Below are 15,894 nucleotides of genomic sequence, written 5' to 3' on the forward strand. Positions count from 1 at the left end.
TACAATGAGGGATTGTATGACCTTGGTGTGTGCACCAAATCTAAATGTATATACAGTAACTAACAAGGATAATTTACAATTTTTTTCCTTTTCTTGATACTTCTTAAAACTTAATAAAACTAAAACATCTTTTCATTTTTTGATAAACTTCAGTCCTGAGGACCCCCTACATTTTCAGGGTTCAGTCCTTTGGCACCATAATGCCTCCAGAAGATATTCATGCAAGCTGTGCGATGCCTTTGGGGGGATATTTACTCATTGAGTTTTACACCATAGTTTCAAGGCTATGCAGTGAGTTTGGGTGGTGGCTGAGGTGAGAGTGCATGATAATTTCTCCTCACAGTCAGTCCTCCTCTAGTCACACCAATGAATGCACATTTATTTGAGTTTCTAGGAACAACTAAGTGACTTTTAGCCATGCTTACAGGACCAGACAGAGCTATTTGATAATAATAATGCTCTGTCTTCTGATTGCAGGGAGAGATGTTTTATGGACAATGAGTCTTTTGGCATCAAAAGTTGACCAAGATGAGGTAAGTGAAGGTTTTCTAGGAAAATTAGAGGCAACATTTCCAGCACCTGTTTAACTTATGGTGTGTCATTAATGCAGCTGATAATTCCACAAACTTTTATAGTTTTACTCTTATGAAAGAACTGTCTATAAATCAAACTGATAATGGCAAGAAAAGATTTATTATATGAGATACAACATAATAATAATAAGTAGTCTACATTCATGTGAAGTTACAATAAACAATAAAACATATGCAGTGACAACTCACTTCACACTCAGGCCTTAAACTCATACTTATTAGTGCACTGCACTGAAACATCTACAAAACCTCTACATTTTACTTCAGTGAAAATAGTGAATGAAACATGCTTCTGAACTGATCTTTTTTCAAAGTTATATGAATACTTTTGATTATATTTGATTATATACATTTTCTAAACAATTTGAAAAACATGAATTCTGAGGGTTGGAAAAGATAAGTTAATGCCACATTAAAGGATTATGAATTAACATACCACTAAAAAAGCCAGAAACCTACTTTTGCTTCTAAGCTGATCCAAAAGTTTATCTAGCTGGGCAGTGGTGCTTTTTACAGATGTAGTCGTTTGTGGGCGACCCTTACCCTTCGGGAATAGCACACGATGGGGTACAGGAGCAATGAAAGTCACAGGAATAGCTCCAGCTTCACCCTCACCACCAGGCACTGAAAGTACATGAAGCAGTAGCAGATTACTTATCATCATGGGTGGTATATTTCTATTATTAAAATAAGGAGAAATACAGGTATAACAATACATGCTGTTTATCATATCATTATCATCAGTGGATGTCATGTTTCTCTCCTCGACCCAGAATGCTGTCTTTCCTTTCTGCCTCATAAACACAAGGGTTGCTTGAACTCAATCCACAAACACAAAATTTTACTCTCTCTTGCATAACACCTGACAATATCAATTTCACATGATTCTTAATTCTAAATCATAAATTTCCTTTATCTACGTGGGTAGGGAGGTATGGTACCTACCCACATATCTCCTGCTTGTCATAAGAGGTGATTAATAGGCATGAGTGAGGACCAGAAACCCTTCCCTCCTTGTCTTATTACTTTCCAAACACAGGAAAAAGAGTCAAGCAAGGATTTCTCTCTGATGATTTAGGTCTGAATCTGTGTGGATGTAACAAGGATAGGGAGGTCCTGGAGAATGAAAGCAAAAGATGGAATGGTCCTTCTGATAAAGGAGGATCAGTGGAACTGTGTTAAAGAGCGTTATGAAGTGAGTAAAAGAATGATATGGATGAGAAAAAAAGTAAACTATAAGAGATAAGCAACTGCCAGTGCTTAAGCAACTGGTAATGAGAGGAGTGAAGAAGAAGGGTAAGTGCCAGGATAGGAAAAACTGAATGGCCTCACTGAGATTCTTACCTAATGGGACAGAAAGTACGGAAATCTGCTGGGGGTCAACACTGTGCTTAATCTATCACCAGAGATGTGCACTCAGAGAATTATGAAAAATGGAAATTGTCTACTGGCAAATATAACAACTGCATTCAAGCCTAGAGACAAAAACATGTTTGGCAAATTATTCCCTACATATGTCAGACCAAAATTGGATTACCTCACAAGTCTGGCTGCTTCACTTTAAGAATCACAAAGATCTGATTGAGTGGGTATAAAGAAGAGCAAGTAATATGGTACCTAAATTAAGAAAAAGTAGTTATAATGAGAGGATGAGGGCTACAGAAGTGTCCACCATTGATGAGAGATGAGAGAGGAGGAACCTGATAACATCCTTCGTTTCTAAATCTGTTGGATGATACTGAAAATGAACTGTTATTCAAGAGATGCAGCACAAATGTAACCAGAGGTACATGGAAGAGAGTCCTTACCCAGTCTACTGGTCCATTAATTAAGTAAAATGGTGTCTTGATTCAAGACAACAAAGCCATGGCAAAGATCTTTAGAGATTTTTTGCATCTGTATTAACGACTGAAGAAACAACTCATGTCTTGAATCCAGTTCCATTGCTGAGAGTAGATAATATTCTTAAACATAATGAAATAAAAGTTGAAAATAAACCATGAGCAATAAATGGAATGAAAGGAAATAAAACAGCAGACCCAGGTAAGTATTACAAAACTCAATGAAAAGGGCAAAAAATAAGATGACTTAACCCTTGACTGCTCTTTTCAATAAATCACCTGCTCTAAGGAAAATTCCAGAAATGGACATCTGCCAATGTAACAATGATACTCAAAAAAGGAAATAAATTACTGCCCAGAAATTAGTCCAATTAGTTTAATATCTGTAGTAGGAAAGCTTGTGGAAACTATTAATCAAGACAAAACTGTCTGAAGGAATAGTGGCTCCAAAAATGTTATATGGTTGCAAGGCGTGGGGTATAGATAGGGTTGTGCGGAGGAGAGTGGATGTGTTGGAAATGAGATGTTTGAGGACAATATGTGGTGTGAGGTGGTTTGATCGAGTAAGTAATGAAAGGGTAAGAGAGATGTGGTAATAAAAAGAGTGTGGTTGAGAGAGCAGAAGAGGGTGTATTGAAATGGTATGAGTAAGGAAAGATTGACAAAGAGGATATATGTGTCAGAGGTGGAAGAATGAGAAGTGGGAGACCAAATTGGAGGTGGATGGATGGAGTAAAAAACATTTTGAGCGATCGGGGCCTGAACATACAGGAGGGTGAAAAGGCGTGCAAGAAATAGAGTGAATTGGAACGATGTGGTATACTGGGGGTTGATGTGCTGTGAATGGATTGAACCAGGGCATGTGAAGCGTCTGGGATAAACCATGGAAAGTCTTATGGGGTCTAGATGTGGAAAGGGAGCTGTGGTTTTGGTGCATTACACATGACAGCTAGAGACTGAGTGTAAATAAACGAATGTAGCCTTTGTTGTCTTTTCCTAGAGCTACCACACGCGTGCATGGGAGGGAGGAGGGTGCCGTTTCATGTGTGACGGGGTGGCGATGGGAATGGATGAAAGCAGCAAGTATGAATATGTACATGTGTATATGTCTGTGTATGTATATATATGCATACGTTGAAATGTATAGGTGAGTACATGTGCGTGTGTAGGCGTGTATGTATAGACACGTGTATGTGGGTGGGTTGGGCCATTCTTTCGTCTGTTTCCTTGTGCTACCTTGCTAACATGGGAGAGAGCAACAAATTATAATAAATATACATAAAACTGAAAACCATTTAGAGGACCACCATTTAATCAAATCTGCTTAATTCTTTTACAATGCAATCAACATGTATGATGAAAGTAAAGCAGGTGATAACATACATCTAGATTTTCAGGAAACATTTGATAACGTTCCGTATCAACCATTACCGGCTAAAGTTAAATCACTTGGTACTGGTTAAGCTAGAGGAGAAAAGGGAACCAAAGAGAGTTGCTCTGTCTATGGCAGAGACAGCTATAGTACTATCAAAACAGAAAAGTGAAGGAAAAGCAGAGCAACAGAAGCTGTTAGAGATGCCCTCAGCTGTCTCTACCATAGACAAAAAACTCTCTTTGGTTCCCATTTCTCCTCTAACTCCACCTTGGATGACTCAAGATTCCTTCACCCCATGATACTTCTCTTACTAATCTGATGCCCCTCCACCTAATCTTTTTTGGACAGTCCTAAAACCGCTTCTCTCTCTCTGGACACAAACAAGGCCTATGGTTCTGATGGCATCCATCCCCATGTACTGAAGGAGCATGCCTTTGTACCTGCACCTGTGCTTGCTCGTCTGCTCCATTTGTTTTAAAAAATAAAACTTTTCCTTCTCTTTAGAAGTATGCACTCATACATCCCATCCCTAAGAGGGGTGACCATTCTGACCCCCCTATCATTCTATTGTTTTGACATCTACCATTTTAAAGTCTTTAAATCCCTTCTCAACTCCCATATCCTTAGACACCTCAATAATCAGTCTTCTCTGATCACCAGTATGGCTACCAAAAGGTGACATTCACTGGTAGTATTCTTTCCTATCTTGCTAATGTCTGGTCATCATCCCTGAAAGATTCTGGGGAGTCATGTATAGTTGCCCTTGGCATATCCAAAGCTTTTGACAAGGTGTGGCATTAGGATCTCATCTTTATTCTCCCCTCCCTTACTTTGCTCTCTCATATCTAGCTTCCTCTGTGGGTGATCTATCTCTGTGGCTACTGATGGATCAGCCTCTCCCCTTTTCTCCATCAACAGCAGTTCCCTCAAGGCTCTATCATGTCCCTTACATTTTTCTCCTTTTTTTTTAAAGGATCTCTCCTCTACAAATAATTAAATGCACTCATGTACTGATGACTCAACACTGCATTCATCCACATCCTTCAATTGCTCCTTCCTCTCTCACTTGACCTGCATCTCATCTTGACACAGCCTCCTCAATAACTTAAGACTTGGACAAGATATCTCAGAGAGGTAGATGAAATCTAGTTAAGTTTAATACCTCCAAGACCTAGTTTCTACCCATCTCTCTATCAAAACTCCTCACAAATCTCGTCTCTCCTTTGATGGCTCTATAATTCAACCTCTTGACTCAATGACCATTCTTGGCATTACTGTAACATCCACTCTTTCTTTGAAACCTCATATTGGGAGAATAGCTGAGTCTGCCGCTAAAAACCAAGGTGTCCTGTTCAGATGTTGAAACATCTATTCTTCAAAACAGTTACTTCACTTAAACAAAGGATTGATTAATCTTTGTATGGAGTATTACTCTCACATCTGGGGTGGTTCTAGCTATGCATCCTTACTTGAAAGAGTTGAGTCAAAAGCGGTCCAACTTATAAAATGTTCCAAGCTAGCTTCCAAACTTTATGCTCTTGCCCTAAGCCGCAATTTTGGTTCACTTTCCCTTTACTATCCGGATTACTTTGGGTTTTGCTCCAGAGAGCTGGCTGTTTGTGTGCCCTCACCACTAGCTAGACCATGCAATACTTAGGAAGCTGCCGCATCACATGATTACTGTATGGTCATCGGCAACTAAGGGTGGGCCATTTTGATAACTTTTTCTTTTCCAACACCTGGAAGCTTTGGAACTCGCTACCTTCTCATGTCTTTCCCAATAACTACAGGTCTTTCAATTTCTCCAAAATTCATAAATACTTACCCTTGTATATTCTTTTTCACTTTCATTATTCTCTCTATATTTCAATTAAGAACCAGCCTTTATGTGGACTTTTGTCTGCACCTGGAGCCTTCAAGATAAAAAAGGGTTATACTTTGGCAGTTAGGAAATAGGCTGACTGGCCATCTGGCCATAGACAAAGAGTAACAATAGTAATAGATGGTCAGACCTTAGAATGCTTAAATGTAACAAGTGGTGTGCCAAAGGGATTAGTTTTAGGACCATATCTCTCGCATATAAATAAACACTTTCGATAATGGGTTACATTGCAAGATGTCGAAGTTCACTAACTGTACTAAGAAATAAATCTATGACTGAGATTTAATGTTTGGGCCTTAAAAGTAATGTAGGCAAACTGATGGATTGGGCTCACAGGTGGAAAAAATATTCTAATTTCGATATGTGCAAAGTTTCACAATTTGGTATAAAAGTAAAATAGAAAAATGATGCGGGTGTAAAAATTTCCAATGACCTAAGGCAATCATGCAGTAAAAAGAAGCAATAAAAATGAGGAGGCAAAATTCTTAGATTCATAGGTTGGACTTTAAATCTAAGGAAATCATTCTCACTCTACAATTCACCTTGGATACTGTAGTTAGTTTTAGTTGTCCTATTTGAAAAAAGGCAGAAAGAATAGAAAGAGTACAGCATCAAATTACCAAGGTGATTCCTGGACTGAGAAGTAAATCCTATGACATTTGACCAGGTTACTTAAATCTATCTAGCTTAGAAAAGAAAAGGTTAAGAGGTGATCTACCAGAGGTACTCAGTATTATCAAAGGCTTCCATAATCTTGATATAACAGCTACTTAAGGCTTACTTTGTATGATTTCACTTGCAGTAATGGAAGCAAGTTACCTTAGATGAGTCAAAGTAATTTTTCTGTAACAGGATTGTTAACATATAGAGTGATTTACCAATTAGAGTAATTGAAAACAGTACCAAAGATAGGTTTTAGAGTAGATGACAAATACTTCACTTTAAGTCCAAAACTGATATCATTTGCACTTCCTAAGTTACACAAAAGTTTTCAGGTTTTCCTCATTGAAACATCTGTATGCCTTTCTACTTTTACTATACGAATCTTAGAGTTTCTGACATCTAACATCACAAACAGTCCTGTATGGACCCAACTGTCTGATGCTGTTTGAATTTCCATTGTATTCCACAGTACAGTAAAATATCTGTTATCTAAAATTCTAGACAACATATGTTCAAAACAAGGTTTGTTTTCAATTTCGGTTGGCAGCCTTCGATTATGCAAAGTAAAAAAAAATACTTCAAATTGCACAGGCACTGTTCAGCAGCAATTAGCGCATTCACAATCTGCTGTTTTGTGGCACACATGGTCTTTCATTGTCTCCCGTGTGCTTTCTGATTGTACATTTGTGTATCTTGTGCACCCTGTATTACTACTGTGGACAGTGGCCCCTTACAAACACTGTCATCAATTGCCTGACAGTTCCCTGAATCCGTCTATGTCTTGCACAAAGAGCAAAAGGAACATTTTATGCCTCGTAAAGAAGATAGAGTTGCATAAAAGGCTGGATATGGGCAAGTCCAAGGCAGCACTTATGAAGGACATCAACTGTTTTTTGCTCATTTTTTCATCTTACTTAACCGCCGTCTCCTGCACTTACGAGGTATTGCAAGGAAACAGACAAAGAATGGCCCAACCCACCCACACACACGTGTATATACATAAATGCCCACACACGCACATTATATTTTTTTCATTATACTTAACCATCATCTCCCATGTTTGCGAGGTAGTGCAAGGAAACTGAGGAGGAATAGCCCAACCCACCCACACACACATGTATATACATAAACGCCCACACATGCACATATTTTGTATTATACTTAATTGCTGTCTCCAGCATCAGCAAGGTAGCGCAAGGAAACAGACGAAAGAATGGCCCAACCCACCCACATACACATGCATATACATAAATGCCCACACACGAATATATATATATACCTATACATTTCAATGTATACATACATATACATACACAGACATATACATATATGCATATGTACATATTCATACTTGCTGCCTTCATCCATTCCTATCGCCACCCCGCCATACATGAAATAGCATCCTCCCCGCACGGGAGTGCTAGGAAAAGATAAAAAAAAAAAAGGCCACATTCGTTCACACTCAGTCTCTAGCTGTCATGTATAATGCACTGAAACCACAGCTCCCTTTCCACATCCAGGCCCCATAGACCTTTCCATGGATTACCCCAAACACTTCACATACTCTGGTTCAATCCAGTTACAGCACTTGGACCCCAGTACACCACATCGTTCCAATTCACTCTATTCCTAGCACGCCTTTCACCCTCATGTATGTTCAGGCCCCAATCACTCAAAATCTTTTTCACTCCATCCTTCCACCTCCAATTTGATCTCCCGCTTCTCCTCATTCCCTCTACCTCTGACACATATATCCTTTTTGTCAATCTTTCCTCACTCATTCTCTCCATGTGACCAAACCATTTCAATACACCCTCTTCTGCTCTCTTAAGCACACTCTTTCATTACCACACATCTCTCTTACCCTTTCATTACTTAGTCAAACACCTCACACCACATATTGCCCTTAAACATTTCATTTCAAACACATCCACCCTCCTCTGCACAACCCTAACTATAGCACATGCCTCCCAACCTTATAACATTGTTGGAACCACTATTCCTTCAAAAATACCCATTTTTGCTCTCTGAGATAACGTTCCCATCTTCCATACATTCTTCTACACTCCCAGAACCTTCGCCCCCTCCCCCACCCTGTGTCTCACTTCTGCTTCCATGGTTCCATCCGCTGCTAAATCCTCTCCTAGACAAATAAGACACTTCACTTCCTCCAGTTTTTTCCATTCAAACTTACCTCCCCATTAACTTGCCCTTCAACCCTACTGAACCTAACAACCTTGCTCTTATTCACATTCACTCTCAGCTTTCTTCTCTCACACACTTTACCAAACTCAGTCACCAACTTCTGCAGTTTCTCACTCAAATCAGCCGCAAGCACTGTATCATCAGCAAACAACAACTGACTCACTTGTCAAGCCCTCTCATCCACAACAGACTGCATACTTGCCCCTCTCTCCAAAACCCTTGCATTCACCTCCCTAACCACCCCAACCATAAACAAATTAAACAACCATGGAGATATCACGCACCTCTGCCGCAAACCAACATTCACTAGGAACCAATCACTTTCCTCTCTTCCTACTTATATGCATGCCTTACATCCTTGGTAAAAACTTTCCACTGCTTCTAGCAACTTCCATCCCACACCATATACTCTTAATACCTTCCACAAAGCATCTCTATTAACTCTATCATATGCCTTCTCCAGATCCATAAATGCTACATACAAATCCATCTGTTTTTCTAAGTATCACTTACATACATTCTTCAAAGCAAACACCTGTTTCACACATTCTCTACCACTTCTGAAACCACACTGCTCTTCCCCAATCTGATGCTCTGTGCATGCCTTTACCCTCTCAATCAATACCCTCCCATGTAATTTCCCAGGAGTGCTCAACAAACTTATAAATCTGAAATTTGAACATTCACCTTTATCCCCTTTGCCTTTGTACAATGGCACTATGCATGCATTCCGCCAATCCTCAGGTACTTCACCATGAACCATACATACACTGAATATCCTTACCAACCAATCAATAACACAGTCACCCCCTTTTCTAATAAATTCCACTGCAATACCATCCAAAATGCCACCTTGCCAGCTTTCATCCTCCGTAAAGTTTTCACTACCTCTTCTCTGTTTACCAAACCATTCTCCCTGACCCTCTCACTTCAAACACCACCTCAACCAAAACACACTATATTTGCCACTCTATCATTAAACACATTCAACAAACCTTCAAAATACTCACTCCATCTCCTTCTCACTTCACCACTACTTGTTATTACCTCCCCATGTGCTTTCTGATGCAGTATTGTGTGCTGGTCTTGCACATTTGTGTATTTTGTACACCCTGTATTAACACTGTGGCCCTTTAGAAACACCGTCATCAATTGCCTGACAACTCCCTGAATCCGTCTACATCTTGCACAAAAGGCAAAAGGAATATTTTATGCCTCAAAAAGAAGATGGAATTGTATAAGAGGCTGGATAAGGGCAAGTCCAAAGCAGCGCTTATGAAGGACGTCATTTGCTTTTTGCTCATTACTTTTTTATCATGCTTAACCGCTGTTTCCCGTGTTTGCGAGGTAGTGCAAGGAAACACACGAAGAATGGCCCAATCCACCCACACACACATGTATATACAAAAATGCCCACACACACCCATATACATTTCAATGTATATATACATATACATGTATACACAGTTCCATGTGTGGCGAGGTGGCGATGGGAATGAATAAAGGCAGACAGTGTGAATTGTGTGCATGGGTGTATATGTGTGTGTCTATGTGTGTATATATATGTGTACATTGAGATGTATAGGTGTGTGTTTTTGCGTGTGTGGACGTGTATGTATATACATGTGTATGGGGGTGGGTTGGGCCATTTCTTTTGTCTGTTTCCTTGCGCTACCTCGCAAACACGGGAGACAGCGACAAAGCAAAATAAATAAAAAATAAATGTATACACAGGTACATAATTCATACTTGCTGCCTTTATCCATTCCTGTTGCCACCCAGCAACACCTGAAATAGCATCTCCCCTCCCCCCAAGCAAGGCAGCACCAGGAACAGACAAAAAAAGCCACATTCGTTCACATTCAGTCTTTAGCTGTCATGTGTAGTGCACTGAAACCACAGCACCCTTTCCCCATCCAAGACCCACAAAACTCTCCATGTTTTATCCCAGATGCTTCACATGTCCTGGTTCAATCCACTGGCAGCACGTCGACCCCGGTATACCCCATTGTTCCCATTCACTCTATTCCGTGCATGCCTTTCACCCTCCCGTATGTTCAGGACCCAATTGCTCAAAATCTTTTTCACTTTTTGCTCATATATATCAATAATTCCTCTGTGTAAAATATTTGCAAATAGGTAATATCTTAAAATATTAAATTTCTTATCGCCTACTTAACTTGAAAAATCAAGTGACCAGAAATTCTGTTATCCAAAATGGCAGATTCTCCAAGCATTTTGGATAATAGGTTTTATTGTATGAGCCATATCCTTTTCTAAGCTGCAGGGCATATTTCATGCAAAAGAAAAAAAAAAAAAGCTGAGACCTCTGTTTTAAGCCTTAACTGAAAATTGATCACTTTGAAATTGTAATTCAAAAATATCATCAAAATCATTGCCATATCCTTTTTTCACTTAAATACACCAAAATTTAATTGCTTACATCCTCTGTATTGAAGTTGGTACAAATCATCCACTGATAGGTTTTTCTGGTCTTTAGATAACAGCACTGCCAGCAACTACTGTTGCTCTACCTTCCTTTCACTTCCCTATTCTGATGATACAATAGCTGTTTCTCCAGTAGAAAAAGCAACTCTCTTTGGTTCCCATTTCTCCTCTATCTTGGACAACTCTAACATTCCTTCTTACCCTGATGCTCCTCTTACCAATACAATTCCCTTTCCTGCAATCTCTTTTCAAACTGTCTAAAAAGCTCTTCTCTCTATGGACACAAGCTAGGCTCCTGAATACTATATCTAACTTTGTGTATCTTCTGTTTGTTGTCTTTTTTTAAGATGGTGATGGTGATGATACTGAAAGGTGGATGGTGATGATCACTGTAGTGCTGGAGGTTGTGCTTCTGATTGGTAGTGATGGTGGCTGGTAACACTGTTTTAGTGGAAGATGGTGATGATGGGGGTAGAGGTAACTGCTCTGAGGTGGTGCTGCTAGAAGCATCTATTTAAAGAGATTTCGCAACTTTGTATTCTACTATACACAACACCCACACATGCAGCTTTTTGGGGAAAAATGCTAATGCTCAAACTGATTTTGGCTACCATTACCTTCAGAACATCAACTGATGGGATATGCTGCTTTAGGGTTAACAGGTGAAGACATAAAATAGTTCCACACTTGAGTCATTCTTTTATTCTGGATATAGGAAACCAAAATGTTCTAGAAATTTTTCTATATTTGAAGATGCTAAATTATATCTTAACCTTGGAAATAAAGCGACAAGTAATTGACTAGAAAATGGTGAAGGAGCTTCTGCAAATACAGTACTTATACCACTCGCTCTTCATGCAACCTTGTAGTTCTCTAAAATCTTCATGTAAGCTTTCCTGAAGCAGAGAAAAGAGAATATTTTGGCATGTGCAGTTTAAACATTTACAGTGTTCATTCAATAATTTTTCCATAATTGTTCTCCATTTCCCACATTACCATGGTAGTACCTGGAACAAGCACAGAATGGCCTCTTTTGATCACACTCACAGACATTTCTATGGTTTCCTGACCACTTCATATGCCCTGGTTCAGCCCACAGACAGCTGTATGCCAGATTAATCCAATTTTCCTTATCCTATTCACACCTTATCTTTACACCCTCTTGCATGTTCAGGCCTTGGTAAATAAATGTAAGTCATATGGCACTATAAACATGATAAGTTGCAATGTTGGAGTTCAAAGTGTATCCTTACTTTTGTTTTTATAAGAAAATGTGAAAGGATGCATACAATTGGTGATGGGATGCACATGTTCACATTCATTCTACCTCCTGACTTTCCTATAAAAATTTCCTTGAGACATATTAGTCCTGCAAGGTATTTTTCTACCTGTTTTCTACCCAGTGTATTGCCAGAGGGAGTGGAGGGTGGGTAGATAGCCTTTGCATTGCCATCCTTTTCCTTTACTGCATCTTTTTCAGCAGTGTAAGACCAGACCACCTCGCTAGGACCTTGGGTCTGTGTAATCTGTATATCTATGTAACTCCCTAACCCTTCTCTATGTCCACATCCCACCTTTCAAATGTCAAACACGTCATCTGCACACTTAAGCACTGCTTCTCTAAATACATTTCACTCCCCTAGTTCATTTACAGTCACCCTATGTCACTCCTCATTTAATACCTCTAGGTACCTCTAAGCACAAGCTGCTTTTCCAAAAGAGGAAGGTTTAAAGTCTTCCACTCCTACCTACATTTGTCACCTCATATGATACACAGAATGTATACTGGTAATACTCTTCCTTCCCTATCCTCTGGGAAAAATTATGAAATAATATGGGTAGAGGAATGAGCTTTCCTGTACATCACTAGTTATTCTTAAGAATTTCATCATTTTTCATTTAATGCAAATCAGTTTTTCTGTTAGTAAGACAATCTTTTATCTGACAACAAATTTAATTATCAATAGCAGCTAATGTGGATTAAAAGGAGAAAAAAAAGCAGGCTGGTCTCCTACCTGCAGCACAGCAAGCCACAAAACTACCTCAGCAGCATTAATTACTGTTAAATAATAGCAATTACAATCATGATGGATCAATTTCAATCTATCTAATTCATCAGTACCTACTTCCCAGTTTCAAATCTTTTCAGAAATGGTTCACCAGTAAATTAGGCCACCTTTCTATAATAAAGTAAAATGTATGCTTACACAGACCAGTGTCACTTTAAGAAATCACATCTAAAATTAAAAATCTATTTTTCACACATCCATATCCCACTCTTCTTAAATACCAGTTCATAAAAATGTACACAAAATCTCCAGAGACTAGTTTCATCCTAAAGAAGCACTGAAATTCATGAATTTAATGTGTCAAAGAAGCACAAAAATCCTCTTACTTCGCTTCAAATCATCTTTAGAGTAGCCAGGTGAATTACAGTCCCACACTACTTCACACTCTTGAGTCCCACCCAGCTGACTGCAGATGAATGGTGTATCAGGTGAATGCTGTCTCTGGTGCTCAATCTCTCGTTGCTGATGACTTGAATGAGGGGTGTGGAAACTTTTTTCCTCACTGGTGCTATGGCTGCTCTGATCATCATTCTGAAAGTGGAAAGGTTTTGCATAAGAGTTTTTTCTGTGCTCAGACACACAACAATAATGAAGGCACATGTTACACCTGATTTTCCCTTACCAAGTGCAAGGGCATCATGTGGAAACCAAACAAAATAACATAAGTAAATTTGTTTTCCTTCAGTGGCCAACTACTGAATTCAATCACAGAGAAATCAAAAAGCCTATGCTTAGCCAATCATAACCTTCTGCAAACAAAGGTTACTACAGTATTAAAGAACAGAGGCTACACTTCAAGCAATTAGTTACCCACGATCTATTCAGCCTTGCTTCTTCCTTTCCAACCTATTCCAGGTTAATAACTACGAAGACATCTCAATTTATGCAATAGTTATGTTCTTGGAAATGGTCACATAAGGTGTTTCATTCTTAATGAGACTACTGAATATCATACCAGTGAAAAACTACAGTATACACATACCAGGAAATACAAAATACAATAATATACATGCTGTGCAATGAATCTTAGGAATAAAAATGAAAACCTCTATTTACTGCTGTTCCTGAAATGCTTGCCGGTGCTGATGGAGAGGAAAGAGGTGATTGGAGGAGTCATTGGGTCTGATGATGCAATTGTAGAAGGTAGATGTGATGGCTGAATTAGTTCAGCTATTATGTCACTGCATGATGATGGCTGGTCCTCTCTATAAGTGTCCTTTTTCTTCAAAAAGAAATCTAGCACCATCTGTTTAGCTTTCAATGTCTTCTCATGGTGAATTTCTTTATAACACAATGTTAGCTAAGATAATTTGGGCCACCTTTGAATTTCGATGTGTCTGAGTCATTCTCATCAAATATCACAAAGTGTGAGTCATTCTCATCAAATATCACAAAGTGTGAGTCATTCTCATCAAATATCACAAAGTGTGAGTCATTCTCATCAAATACACAAAGTGTGCTTCTCACACAACACTGGCAACGCCACACCAATGCACTATCAGCGCAATAATGATTGCATTATTTCAATCTTGAGCCCATGTAAATGATGTATATGCATAAATCAAGAGGTCCCTGAGCATTCAAAATGTGCATATGGTAAACACTTTGAAACAATGTAGCATGACTTTTGGTCAATCAAAATAATATTCACAAAAGATGCTTGTGGCATGAGAAGTGTGGGAGGTGGGTTGATTAGAAAGGGTACTGAGCGGTGGGATGAAGTAAGATTATTAGTGAAAGAGAAGAGAGAGGCATTTGGACGATTTTTGCAGGGAAAAAATGCAAATGAGTGGGAGATGTATAAAAGAAAGAGACAGGAGGTCAAGAGAAAGGTGCAAGAGGTGAAAAATAGGGGAAATGAGAGTTGGGGTGAGAGAGTATCAGTAAATCTTAGGGAGAATAAAAAGATGTTCTGGAAGGAGGTAAATAAAGTGCGTAAGACAAGGGAGCAAATGGGAACTTCAGTGAAGGGGGCAAATGGGGAGGTGATAACAAGTAGTGGTGATGTGAGAAGATGGAGTGAGTATTTTGAAGGTTTGTTGAATGTGTTTGATGATAGAGTGGCAGATATAGGGTGTTTTGGTCGAGGTGGTGTGCAAAGTGAGAGGGTTTGGGAAAATGATTTGGTAAACAGAGAAGAGGTAGTAAAAGCTTTGCGGAAGATGAAAGCCGGCAAGGCAGCAGGTTCGGATGGTATTGCAGTGGAATTTATTAAAAAAGGGGGTGACTGTGTTTTGGATTGGTTGGTAAGGTTATTTAATGTATGTATGATTCACGGAGAGGTGCCTGAGGATTGGCGGAATGCCTGCATACTGCCATTGTACAAAGGCAAAGGGGATAAGATTGAGTGCTCAAATTACAGAGGTATAAGTTTGTTGAGTGTTCCTGGTAAATTATATGGGAGGGTATTAATTGAGAGGGTGAAGGCATGTACAGAGCATGAGATTGGGGAAGAGCAGTGTGGTTTCAGAAGTGGTAGAGGATGTGTGGATCAGGTGTTTGCTTTGAAGAATGTATGTGAGAAATACTTAGAAAAGCAAATGGATTTGTATGTAGCATTTATGGATCTGGAGAAGGCATATGATAGAGTTGATAGAGATGCTCTGTGGAAGGTACTAAGAATATATGGTGTGGGAGGCAAGTTGTTAGAAGCAGTGAAAAGTTTTTATTGAGGATGTAAGGCATGTGAAAAGTTTTTATTGAGGATGTAAGGCATGTTTACGTGTAGGAAGAGAGGAAAGTGATTGGCTCTCAGTGAATGCAGGTTTGCGGCAGGGGTGTGTGATGTCTCCATGGTTGTTTAATTTGTTTATGGATG

General features: G+C 39.2%; 1 protein-coding gene across 1 annotated transcript in view; it reads right to left on the reverse strand.

The window, feature by feature from the left end:
• Window positions 1–15,894, reverse strand: part of LOC139750935 (uncharacterized) — a 266,933-nt gene that overhangs the window by 155,802 nt on the left and 95,237 nt on the right. Inside the window, exons 3-4 of the mRNA XM_071665847.1 lie at window positions 13,403–13,607; window positions 1,053–1,217 (exon numbers count right to left, since the gene is read on the reverse strand). Of these exons, the coding sequence (XP_071521948.1) occupies window positions 1,053–1,217; window positions 13,403–13,607 (370 nt within the window). The remainder of the gene's footprint in view (window positions 1–1,052; window positions 1,218–13,402; window positions 13,608–15,894) is intronic.

This window comes from Panulirus ornatus, chromosome 10 (genome assembly GCF_036320965.1).
Source record: "Panulirus ornatus isolate Po-2019 chromosome 10, ASM3632096v1, whole genome shotgun sequence".
NCBI classification, from domain to species: domain Eukaryota; kingdom Metazoa; phylum Arthropoda; class Malacostraca; order Decapoda; family Palinuridae; genus Panulirus; species Panulirus ornatus.